The sequence below is a fragment of the Xiphophorus maculatus genome, unplaced genomic scaffold (assembly GCF_002775205.1).
Source record: "Xiphophorus maculatus strain JP 163 A unplaced genomic scaffold, X_maculatus-5.0-male Unplaced_Scaffold_BN000161F, whole genome shotgun sequence".
Taxonomy (NCBI): Eukaryota; Metazoa; Chordata; class Actinopteri; order Cyprinodontiformes; family Poeciliidae; genus Xiphophorus; species Xiphophorus maculatus.
The window spans coordinates 135486-149103 of NW_019369761.1; the positions used below are offsets into that span (position 1 = coordinate 135486).

Here is a 13618-nt window from a genome sequence, read left to right on the forward strand (position 1 = left end):
CAGTAAGTTAATACAATAACGTACAGTTTATCATTATTGTTTTTTGATACAGAATATACCAGAAAAATAAAACATCAATGAAGGAAAATGTGTCATGGTTGAACATCTCTAAGTATCCAAATGTGAAGATCAAAATGATCACATTTAACAAATACAACATAGGACATTTATGGAACATACTTCTACAGCTTTTCAACTGTGTGACGCGTCATGTGCCGAATTAAATTTTGTTTTTGACTAAAACTTTTGAAACAGGTCACACATGAAAAAGGCTTTTCACCGGTGTGAATCCTCATGTGCTTAGTTAAATAATGTTTATTACTAAAACTTTTTAAACAGTTCACACATGAAAACGGCTTTTCACCTGTGTGAATCATCATGTGCCGAGTTAAAGCCAGTTTATAACCAAAACTTTTTCCACAGTTCACACATGAAAACGGCTTTTCACCAGTGTGAATCATCATGTGCTGAGTTAAATCCGGTTTTCGAATAAAAGTTTTTCCACAGGTCACACATGAAAACGGCTTTTCACCAGTGTGAATCATCATGTGCTGAGTTAAAGCCAGTTTATAACCGAAACTTTTTCCACAGTTCACACATGAAAACGGCTTTTCACCAGTGTGAATCATCATGTGCTGAGTTAAAGCCAGTTTATAACCGAAACTTTTTCCACAGTTCACACATGAAAACGGCTTTTCACCTGTATGAGTTCTCATGTGTCCAGTTAAATGCTGTTTTTGAATAAAACTTTTTCCACAGGTCACACATGAAAACGGCTTTTCACCTGTGTGAATCCTCATGTGCTGAGTTAAATCCCCTTTTCGAATAAAACTTTCTCCACAGGTCACGCATGAAAACGGCTTTTCACCTGTGTGAATCCTCATGTGCTGAGTTAAAGTCGGTTTATGACTAAAACATTTTCCACACTTCACACATGAAAACGGCTTTTCACCAGTGTGAATCATCATGTGCTGAGTTAAAGCTGGTTTATAACCAAAACTTTTTCCACAGGTCACACATGAAAACGGCTTTTCACCAGTGTGAATCATCATGTGCTTAGTTAAATGCGGTTTTCGAATAAAAGTTTTTCCACAGGTCACACATGAAAACGGCTTTTCACCAGTGTGAATCATCATGTGCTGAGTTAAATCCGGTTTTCGAATAAAAGTTTTTCCACAGGTCACACATGAAAACGGCTTTTCACCAGTGTGAATCATCATGTGCTGAGTTAAAGCCAGTTTATAACCGAAACTTTTTCCACAGTTCACACATGAAAACGGCTTTTCACCAGTGTGAATCATCATGTGCCGAGTTAAAGCCAGTTTATAACCAAAACTTTTTCCACAGGTCACACATGAAAACGGCTTTTCACCTGTATGAGTTCTCATGTGTCCAGTTAAATGCTGTTTTCGAATAAAACTTTTTCCACAGGTCACACATGAAAACGGCTTTTCACCAGTGTGAATCATCATGTGCCGAGTTAAATCCCGTTTATGACTAAAACATTTTCCACAGGTCACACATGAAAACGGCTTTTGACCCGTATGAGTTCTCATGTGAATATCAAAAACAGATTTGAAAGACAAACGCTTGTTACAGATGACACATGAGAAAGGTTTTCTTCTTTCCTGATTTTGGTTCTCAGCTTCAGCAGTTTCCTGGAAGATGACTTGGTTCCTGTTTGGTTCTGATTCAGTGTGGTCTGCTTGCTCATCAACAGGAACCACCATGCAGGTATCAGTCTCCTGTTTTAATTCAATCTGTTCTTCACCCTGACTGCAGTAAACTTCTTTCTCTTCCACTTTTATCTGCTGGTGTTTTAGATCCTCCTGCTCTTCTTTTATCTGATGATCTTCTGGCTCTTCCTGTTCTTGTTTCACCTGCACAGGTTCTAACTCCTCCTGGTCCAGAGTGGATCTCCTCTCCTGGTTATAAACGTTACACTTCAGGGAATCTGGAGAAGAAAACAGAGAAAGAGTAATTGGTACCTTTTCTGAAATAAATACGAGTAACTGTTCATCGTTTAAGACAGAAATGAACAAAAAAAAAAACACCTTGAAAACTCAAGAGCGTAGACAGAGATACAGATCAGTCGATATATCCAGCTGACATTTGGGGAAATCTCAAATTAACGGATATGAAAAAAAATATTTTATTACAAAATTAATTGTAGTAGGGATTATTGTTAATATTTACCTGCAAATTTTATTATTTCAAGATACTATTTATTTTTATTACTTTGAATTATATTGAAATTTTACTTTAGTTCACTTTATATCTTTATGGTTTATTTATAAACATGAGTTTATTTGTAGGTTAATAGCTGTTTAGTTTTTGTTACTTTATTATTAACATTTCTAAGTTAGACATTAAGAACTGTGGGTCCATTTTCTGTAAGTATAGGGACTGGCATAGGACCAGCATGCACTGGGTTGGGCCTGTGGGTTTTGACCAGAGCAGGAGAGGAAACAATGAAAAGTAGTGATGGTGAGATGCAGCTTCATGAAGCCCTGAGGAACTCCATCCAATCATTCGACTCATGAGCCGATGCACCGCGGTGCTTCATTTGCTCTACTGTGACATCAACTGGACAATATATGTAAAATAGGCAACGTGAAAACAACATGAAGCTTTACAATGAATAAACAAGTTTAAAATGTTTGTGACTCTGATACATAAATTCTGATTAATCTGGTTGTATGAAACAATGGCTGGATCCAAAAGAAACTAGAAACAAATAGAAAAGAGGGTTGTGATTGGCTTGTTACTGGCTATGTCACCAGGGACAACGATTTATTACTAAAAAATAAAAACTTTAACTGCTCAGGTTTAGGTGAGTTCTCTGTCTTACCCGCTTCATTACTCAACACATCACTAATGAAAAATTTGATCTTTGTTATTTGCTTGTCAAACTGGAAAAAAATAAACTACAAAAGCAATTTTCAAGTTGTTTGGACATTGAACTTCTTTTATTTATGTAACTGTTTGGTGTATTAGTTGAAAACGGCGTAAAAATAAAGAAACTGTAAATTCCCACTCATATTGGGCCCATGAATGCACCTTTGCCCATAGTCATTGTGCCCTTTTTCCCCATAGACTATAAATAAACGCCTCATGGACCGCTCTTGCCTATTGTTACTGAAGAGATTTAAGGCGGCCATCTTGGAGCGGTCGACCGTTCCACTCAGCTTTATGTTTAACAGACTCAATGACGTATCAGCGCATTTATCAATCATAACTCACTAAATACTAAACAGATATTCACCAATTTTTCTGTAAACCTTATTAAAAGGTTAGCAACATTTACAAGGAAATGATTTTTAAAGTAGTTTTGAATGACTGATATAAGGTTGAGCATATTTAACTATTCTTAGTGGGGAAAACAGAATAGTCATAATAGAATGTGTTGATATTTCTGTATTATGATTATTTTACAAAGCACACAACCAGTCATAATTTTTAAATATGCTATTTAGTAATATCAATAGATATTTATATAAATATACAAACACAAAATAATACAATCAGAGAGAAATAAAGATGCTTAAATAATTATTAATGCTGAATAATATGCATTAAACTACACATATTTATATGGACATGCGTATATACATAATATCTATATAGGTTTTATTCATGTTTTCCAGCCGAGGAGGAGCTTAAGAGAGATTCAGCAGCTGAGATTCATCAGTGCAGTGAATCCGTCTCTCCTTAAAGACATTCCCCACTTCTTCCTCACATGGTCTTTATGAAACCTTCAAAACAAAAACAGGAGCTATTTTACTTTAGACAGAGTGAAAGAATTTCATATAAATAAGAGTCTTTGCCACCTTGTGTGGAATAATCTAAATCAATGTTAGGGAAAGAGATCCAAAAAGTGGTGAAATCAACCTTTATTGAAGTTTAACTAATTAGAAAAAGGTTTCACAAATCCCTAACAAGGTTCTGAATATTCTGCTGTTAGAGCAGAATAATCCAGTTCAGGTCTGAAGAGTCCAGGTGTTGTAGTTTTTAAACTAGAATCGAATAAGATGCGGAAGCTAGTGAAAAATTAGGTGGAATAACCCTTTAGCCATTTCCCGAATCGGAAACCAACTTCAGCTTCGTGTATATGAGCCATTTTCACAGCGTAATTGTGATTCCTGCGTTCATTTACCGGTTAACAAAACATTTATACGGGAAAAGAACATTTACTAAAATGATCCTCATACAGAAAGGTGCAGACATTTAGACCTTAACCTGCATCCAAACGCTGGTGGTTCCTACCTATTCGGTGTAAGATTATCTGGGGCCTCCGGGAGAAATCCAGCAGTCTGCGATGATCATCCATCTCTTCCTCCGACTTGACGATGATTTCTTTAAACTCTGTGAATGTTTCTTCAGCAGCAGTTAACGGCTCGTTGATAAACTCGTTTAGAGAAACAGTCGAACATTCAACCAAACAGACCATGCGCCATTTTCTTTCGTTCCGCTTCCTCATCCTTCTTCTTCTTCATGGATTTACTGGCGGTTGGCAACAAACTTTTAGCAGCATTACCGCCACTTACTGGTATGGAGTGTGGTTCGTGATGATCTATCTATCTATCTATCTATCTATCTATCTATCTATCTATCTATCTATCTATCTATCTATCTATCTATCTATCTATCTATCTATCTATCTATCTATCTATCTATCTATCTATCTATCTATCTATCTATCTATCTATCTATCTATCTATCTATCTATCTATCTATCTATCTATCTATCTTTACAAAATAAATAAATAAAAAATAAACCATTCTAATATAAAATGTTCTATTGTTTCATATCTTCTACAGTAATTATATCTATTATATCTTTAGATTTTTCACTGAGTTGTCTTATCATTCTATACCAAATTTGATCTTTACCTGATGCTGTATTTTTTGCCTTCTTAATGCATAATTCATTTCAGCTTTTGTAAACTCAACATTTAACAAATTATTTATTTCTTCAACACCCTGTAATACATCTTTATATTTAAGTTTTGTATTTTCTCTCCCTTTTATTCCCTCTTCACTAGGATTATTTGAACTGTGAATTTTACTAAATGTTCTTGCCAATATTTCAACTTTATCTTAATCTTTTATTACATTTGTATTATCTATTTTAATGTAACATATTCGTGTAGCGGGTGGAGATGATAAAACTGATGATGCCAGTGAAAACGTGAGGCGGTTGGGAGATTCGCTTTGTAGTTCGGGCCCGAAAGCTTATGGCGGCGAGCGACGATGTGGAATCGCTTGCGGGGATAAAACCTGGGGAAACAGGTTACGGCGAAGGAACAGATTTCATGGAATGCTGGAGATTCGAGCTGCTGAGATGGAGGCTGAAACTGAACCAACTGTGAAGAAGATTCCCCCCAAAAAGCTATGCCCAATGGGCTAAATTAGAATGGTTTGAATGATTCCGCAGCTGGTGGTCCTGGTTCTGGTTGGTTGTTTGGAGCTCTGTGTGTGCAGAATGCAAGGGGGTGCATGGCGTCCATTTTTGTTTTGTTTACTTTCACATTGGGTGAGTGGGTTTGAATGTCTGGGTGTTACGTGACTGTGCATGAAACCTGTTCAACTGGAACTGTCTCTGAGCCACGGAGTGACCACGTTGTGTGATGAGTTCTATATATATTGTGAGGGCTTGCAGCTCCAAGTCAGATCTCACTGCAGCTCGGTGCTATGTGTATTGTTCTCCGTCTGCAGACGAAATAAAGCTTTGCTCTTTGCCATTTGCCAGAGTCTCTGTCTGACCTGTTATCACACAGATTTTTTGTCTACATGGGGTTGAATGTCTGGGTGTACACATGAGAATAGGAACATGTGATCTTGTCTCTGTGTGCCTGGTCTGTCTGTCAGGTTTGGTCTCTGGCTCCCTCCTCTCTGTGATCACCTTTATATCAAGTTGGGTGAGAGGAGGGGGCCCCTATAAAACTTTTTTCTCACCTTTCTTTTCTCTCCAGCTTTCTTCTCCGTCTCATTACAATTTAATAAAATAAACCCAAAGCAGTTTCTAATAAAGTTTCATGTAATTATATCAGGGGGAAGCCATAATGGTCCACTTATGCAAGTCTTTAGGGCTTAACCTTGGTACTCGACAATGCTGAGTGTCACACTGTCAGACAGGACAAGTTTAATACAAAACACAACAAAAAGACAAAATGCAAGTGTTTAGTCAATGGTAAATGTATGTATAGCGATTTATCTAGTGCAGAGGATGCCAAAGTGCTTTACATGTTGATGGTGGTAAGCTACATTGTAGCCCAGCTGCCCTAGGGCAGACTGACAGAAGCTGCTACACAATGGGCGCCATCGGACTTCTGACTAACAGCAGGCAAGGCAGGTTTGGTGCCTTGCTCAAGGACTCAACAACTGAGATGGATGTGGGAAGTTTGAACCGGAAACCCATCAGTTACAGGAACCACAGTGGCTACAACCAGTATAGCTGTAGTACCACCATCTACTGGGTTCAAGGATCAGGCACAACATACACTAAAGGAAAACTCAAAACTTTTAATGTTAAATGAAATGTTACACCTTTATTTCTTTCTAAAATACATATAAACATAAAAATAGTTTCAACATTAAAATACAGTAATCTAAATGCTGCAGCAGAACAGATTAAAATATTACAGCTAAAACAAGAGAAAAAAGCAAAATATTAAAAATAATTACATGTACTTTGTGCATTCAATGCATGAAAATTAGTTTGCGGTGAATTTTGCATTTCTTTAAAGTACAAATGATTTTTTTTTTATTTGAATAGATTTTAATTAGGTAGAGTAAAACTGGTTAACATAATTTGAAAGAAATGAAATCAGATTCAATCTCATTTTACATTAAACACAAAATTAACACAAATACTGTTTTGTAGATTTTTTTTTAAAACACTCAACCATTATATACATTCTATTGTTGATTTAAAAAACTACAAAAATAAACCCCACTCACTCTCTATGGTACAGAATAATACAAATCAATCCCTCAAGTCCAATCATGTGAGAATGTTCTGGAAGGGAGTCCATGTCCGGTCAAACTCTGTTAATGCATGAAATAGTCAGTGGGCCCCCAAGCCTCTTCATCTATCAGCATCAGTACTGGCACTCCTCAGGGCTGTGTGCTGAGCCCTCTGCTCTTCATGTTGTGCACACACAACATACAGTTTGACATAAACAGTATTTTAATACAATAACATACAGTTTATCATTATTGTTTTTTGATACAGAATATACCAGAAAAATAAAACATCAATGAAGGAAAATGTGTCATGGTTGAACATCTCTAAGTATCCAAATGTGAAGATCAAAATGATCACATTTAACAAATACAACATAGGACATTTATGGAACATACAGCTTTTCAACTGTGTGACGCGTCATGTGCTTAGTTAAACTATGTTTATTACTAAAACTTTTTAAACAGGTCACACATGAAAACGGCTTTTCACCAGTGTGAATCCTCATGTGCTGAATTAACTTCCGTTTGTCACCAAAACTTTTTCCACAGTTCACACATGAAAATGGTTTTTCACCAGAGTGAATCATCAGATGCGTAGTTAAATTCGATTTTTGAATAAAACTTTTTCCACAGTTCACACATGAAAACGGCTTTTCACCATTGTGAATCCTCATGTGCTTAGTTAAATTCGCTTTATGACTAAAACTTTTTAAACAGGTCACGCATGAAAATGACTTTTCACCAGTGTGAATCATCATGTGCCTAGTTAAATGCGGTTTTTGAAGAAAACTCTTTCCACAGGTCACACATGAAAACGGCTTTTCACCAGTATGAATCATCATGTGCTTAGTTAAACTCTGTTTTCGATTAAAACTTTCTCCACAGGTCACACATGAAAACGGCTTTTCACCAGTATGAATCATCATGTGCTGAGTTAAACTCTGTTTTCGATTAAAACTTTTCCCACAGTTCACACATGTAAACGGCTTTTCACCAGTATGAATCATCATGTGCTCAGTTAAACTCTGTTTTTGACTAAAACTTTTTCCACAGTTCACACATGAAAACGGCTTTTCACCCGTATGAGTTCTCATATGAGTATCAAAAACAGATTTGAAAGTCAAACGCTTTTTACAGATGACACATGAGAAAGGTTTTCTTCTTTCCTGATTTTGGTTCTCAGCTTCAGCAGCTTCCTGGAAGATGACTTGGTTCCTGTTTGGTTCTGATTCAGTGTGGTCTGTTTGCTCATCAATAGGAACCAACATGCAGGTATCAGTCTCCTGTTTTAATTCAATCTGTTCTTCACCCTGACTGCAGTAAACTTCTTTCTCTTCCACTTTTATCTGCTGGTGTTTTAGATCCTCCTGCTCTTCTTTTATCTGATGATCTTCTGGCTCTTCCTGTTCTTGTTTCACCTGCAGAGGTTCTAACTCCTCCTGGTCCAGAGTGGATCTCCTCTCCTGGTAATAAATGTTACACTGCAGGCAATCTGGACAAGAAAACAGATTAAAAAAGCAATCGTTATTTTATTGAAGTAAATGGGAGAAATCGTTCATCGTTTACGACAGAAATGAAAAGAATGAAAAAACCCACACCGAAAAATTTAAGAGCGTAGACAGAGAGACAGATCAGGCGACAAATCCAGCTGACAATTGGAGAATTCTCAAACAAACGGATATTAAATATTTTTTATTTATTATAAAATTAATAATAGTTGCAAATGTTGTTAATATTTACAAGTAAATTTTATTATTTCAAGATATTACTTAATTTGGAACTATCATTACTTTTATTTGTATTAAAATTTGATTTTAGTTCACTTTATATTTTTGGGGTTTATTTACAGAGTTTATTTACAGGTTAATAATTGTTTAGTTTTTGTTCGATGATCGACTTTGTCGTCGTTTCATCGGATCTGCGGCCGTATGTCTTGGCCACTCGGGTGAAGAGAGGTGCGGAGCTGTCCACTGACCACTACCTGGTGGTGAGTTGGCTCCGGTGGTGGGGGAGGATGCCGGTCAGACCTGGCAGGCCCAAACGTGTTGTGAGGGTCTGCTGGGAACGTCTGGCGGAATCCCCTGTGAGACGGAGCTTTAACTCCCATCTCCGGCAAAACTTTGAACATGTCCCGGGGGAGGCGGGGGACATGGAGTCTGAGTGGACTGTGTTCCGTGCCTCCATTGTCGAGGCGGCCGGCCGGAGCTGTGGCCGCAAGGTTGTCGGTGCCTGTCGTGGCGGCAACCCTCGTACCCGTTGGTGGACACCTTTGGTGAGGGATGCCGTCAGGCTGAAGAAAGAGTCCTACCGGGCCTTTTTGGCCTGTGGGACTCCGGAAGCAGCTGATGGGTACTGGCAGGCGAAGCGGCATGCGGCTCGGGTGGTTGCTGAGGCAAAAACTCGGGCGTTGGAGGAGTTTCGAGAGGCCATGGAGAAAGACTTCCGTACGGCTTCGAAGCGATTCTGGTCCACCATCCGGCGTCTCGGGGGGGGGGGAAGCAGTACGGCACCAACACTGTTTATAGTGGGGATGGTGTGCTGCTGACCTCGACTCGGGACGTTGTGGGCCGGTGGGCAGAATACTTCGAAGACCTCCTCAATCCCACCAACATGCCTTCTATTGAAGAAGCTGAGCCTGGGGACTCTGGGTTGGGCTCTCCAATCTCTGGGGACGAGGTCGCGAGGTGGTCAAAAAGCTCCTCGGTGGCAAGGCTCCGGGGGTGGATGAGATCCGCCCGGAGTTCCTTAAGGCTCTGGATGTTGTAGGGTTGTGTTGGCTGACGCGACTCTGCCATATCGCATTGACATCGGGGGCAGTTCCCCTGGACTGGCAGACCGGGGTGGTGGTCCCCCTGTTCAAAAAGGGGGACCGGAGGGTGTGCTCCAATTATAGAGGGGTCACACTCTTAAGCCTCCCTGGCAAGGTCTACTCAGGGGTCCTGGAGAGGAGGGTCCGTCGGATAGTCGAACCTCGGATCCAGGAAGAGCAGTGTGGTTTTCGTCCTGGTCGTGGAACACTGGACCAGCTCTACACCCTCGGCAGGGTCCTGGAGGGTGCATGGGAGTTCGCCCAACCAGTCTACATGTGTTTTGTGGACTTGGAGAAGGCGTTCGACCGTGTCCCTCGGGGAGCCCTGTGGGGGGTTCTCCGGGAGTATGGGGTACCGGGCCCTTTGATACGGGCTGTCAGGTCCCTGTATGACCGGTGTCAGAGTCTGGTCCGCATTGCCGGCAGTAAGTCGGGCTCGTTTCCGGTGAGAGTTGGACTCCGCCAGGGCTGCCCTTTGTCACCGATTCTGTTCATTACTTTCATGGACAGAATTTCTAGGCGCAGCCAAGGTGTTGAGGGGATCCGATTTGGTGGCCTTAGGATCTCATCTCTGCTTTTTGCAGATGATGTGGTCCTTTTGGCTTCATCAGATCGTGATCTGCAGCTCTCGCTGGAGCAGTTCGCAGCCGAGTGTGAAGCGGCCGGGATGGGGATCAGTGCCTCCAAATCCGAGGCCATGGTCTTGAGCCGGAAAAGGGTAGAGTGCCTTCTCCGGGTCAAGGGGGGTGTCCTGCCCCAGGTGGAGGAGTTCAAGTATCTCAGGATCTTGTTCACGAATGGGGGAAGAAGGGAGCGGGAGATCGACAGGCGGATTGGCGCAGCGTCTGCTGTCAAGCGGGCGCTGTACCGGTCCGTCGTGGTGAAGAGAGAGCTGAGCCAAAAAGCGAAGCTCTCGATTTACCGGTCGATATACGTTCCCACCCTCATCTATGGTCATGAGCTTTGGGTCATGACCGAAAGAACGAGATCGCGGATACAAGCGGCCGAAATGGGTTTTCTCCGTAGGGTGGCTGGGCTCTCCCTTAGAGATAGGGTGAGAAGCTCAGTCATCCGGGAGGGACTCAGAGTAGAGCCGCTGCTCCTTCACATCGAGAGGAGCCAGTTGAGGTGGCTCGGGCATCTGGCCAGGATGCCTCCTGGACGCCTCCCTGGTGAGGTGTTCCGGGCACGTCCCACCGGGAGGAGGCCCCGGGGAAGACCCAGGACACGCTGGGGGGACTATGTCTCTCGGCTGGCCTGGGAACGCCTCGGGATTCCCCCGGAAGAGCTAGAAGAAGTGGCTGGGGAGAGGGAAGTCTGGGCCTCCCTTCTGAAGTTGCTACCCCCGTGACCCGACCTCGGATAAGCGGAAGAAGATGGATGGATGGATGGATGGATGGATGGATAGTTTTTGTTGCTTTGTGTTTGTTATTTACTTTTGTAAGTTAGACATTAAGAACTGTGGGTCCATTTTCTGTAAGTATAGGGACTGGTATAGGACCAGCACGCACTGGGTTGGGCCTGTGGGTTTTGACCAGAGCAGGAGAGGAAACAATGAAACGTAGTGATGGTGAGATGCAGCTTCATGACGCCCTGAGGAACTCCATCCAATCATTCGACTCATGAGCCGATGCACCGCGGTGCTTCATTTGCTCTACTGTGACATCAACTGGACAATATATGTAAAATAGGCAACGTGAAAACAACATGAAGCTTTACAATGAATAAACAAGTAAAAGATGTTTGTGATTCTGATACATAAATTCTGATTAATCTGGTTGTATGAAACAATGGCTGGATCCAAAAGAAAACTAGAAACAAATAGAAAAGAGGGTTGTGATTGGCTTGTTACTCGCTATGTCACCAGGGACAACGATTTATTACTAAAAAATAAAAACTTTAACTGCTCAGGTTTAGGTGAGTTCTCTGTCTTACCCGCTTCATTACTCAACACATCACTAATGTAAAGTTTGATCTTTGTTATTTGCTTGTCAAACTGAAAAAATAAACTATAAAAGCAATTTTCAAGTTTTTTGGACATTGAACATCTTTTACCTTCGTACGAAGCATCACCTCAGTGCAGCAGTGGCTTGTTGACTGAACTTTTATAGGATGTTTGGTTTGACAAACAATCGCCACTACAATTTATTTATTACAAATTATTACATTTTACAGCTACTAACACACTATTATTGTTTCATGCTGTTTGCTTTACTAACCTTGCGCTGCATTGTTCACATTTCTCCTGTTTTCAAAAGTAAGTTTGATTAGTTAAAGGAGGAAAAGCCATAAAAAGGTCATTTTATTTCTACATCAATAAGCCATTTTCACAGCGTAATTGTGATTCCTGCGTTCATTTACCGGTTAACAAAACATTTATACGGGAAAAGAACATTTACTAAAATGATCCTCATACAGAAAGGTGCAGACATTTAGACCTTAACCTGCATCCAAACGCTGCTGGTTCCTACCTATTCGGTGTAAGATTATCTGGGGCCTCCGGGAGAAATCCAGCAGTCTGCGATGATCATCCATCTCTTCCTCCGACTTGACGATGATTTCTTTAAACTCTGTGAATGTTTCTTCAGCAGCAGTTAACGGCTCGTTGATAAACTCGTTTAGAGAAACAGTCGAACATTCAACCAAACAGACCATGCGCCATTTTCTTTGTCTTCTTCTTCTTCTTTGGGATTTTATGACTGTCGTTCATTCATGTCATTGCATTACCGCCACCTTGTGGATCTTACGATCATCACATCTAAAGATTTCTCATACAGTGCCAGTTATCTTTGAAAAACGTAAAATCTTTTCTTCCACTTTATCTAAATAAAACAAATACAATATTAGTATTCCAGTTTTCCACAAATCCAAAGTTAATATTGTCTTCTGATTCGTATCTCCTACATCCCGCAACATGTTTCACAGTTTCTTCACTCCACCAGATCAGAACCTTTCCTATAGTTTCCGTATATCCACAATGATCGCTGCTGCTTTGTTCGGAGTTACCGCTGGTTCCGCCCATCCTGTGGCTTATTGAGAGCCGATCAGCACCGGCTTGTTCATTTAATTGTGCGGTGCTGGTGGTCGAGTGTAAATGACTTTCAACGGTTTTATCTATTTGAATTTTCTACCGGTATTTTAATAATACTGTAGTTTCTTTCTACTGCACTAGATGGGTTAAATGCTATTACTCTCTTTAATACTGAAATTATTCAATACGTATATGTGTTGGGTAAATTGTATTATTAGTATTATCAAATATTCGTTGTATCATGTAGCCTTGTAGTTACATTTAGATAATGTTTCTGTGTGTTAAATAACTTTGATTCCTTCCTGAGGCTTCCCTGGGAAATAGAGGTGACAGCTACTCTCAGCAGCTGTTGCCCTGCAGGACTTCCTACAAGACAGAGGTGTTAGTTGCTCCCAGCAGAGTTTTACAGTCCTGCAATAAATTCTGCTCTGTGCTACAAAGCCGTTGCTTTGAAGCTATACAACGTGTCCTATTCGACGCCGTGCCTGGAGCAAGAAGGATTTAGATTGTAGATAACATGTGTTGTGTTTAGTGATTGTCTTTTAGCACTGCAACTAAAATGCTTTGACCCTACCCCTTAGAGTTGCAGTGCTCAGTGTGAGAGGGTTCCTAAGAGCAATAAAAGAGAGGAACAGACAGATGTGTTTCAGAGCAGTTTGGAGATTTGTAACTGAAAGCACATCTCTGTCTGCTCTCCTCGCGAGAAACAAAGAATCTAACTCTCTTGTCTTTCCTGTGTTTGTTTAATAGGTATTTAGACCTGACAATATGACCTTATATTTTACCTTTGCAAGCATTACTATGTCATA

The 13618-nt window shown here is 40.6% G+C and overlaps 1 protein-coding gene across 1 annotated transcript; it reads right to left on the reverse strand.

Annotated features, from left to right (window-relative positions):
• Positions 1 to 272: 272 nt before the first annotated feature.
• Positions 273 to 1556, reverse strand: LOC111607843 (gastrula zinc finger protein XlCGF57.1-like; the record flags this gene model as incomplete). The annotated part of the gene is made up of 1 exon (XM_023330052.1): positions 273 to 1556. A coding segment is annotated over one exon (1284 nt), but the record flags the coding sequence as incomplete, so codon positions are not given.
• Positions 1557 to 13618: the final 12062 nt, after the last annotated feature.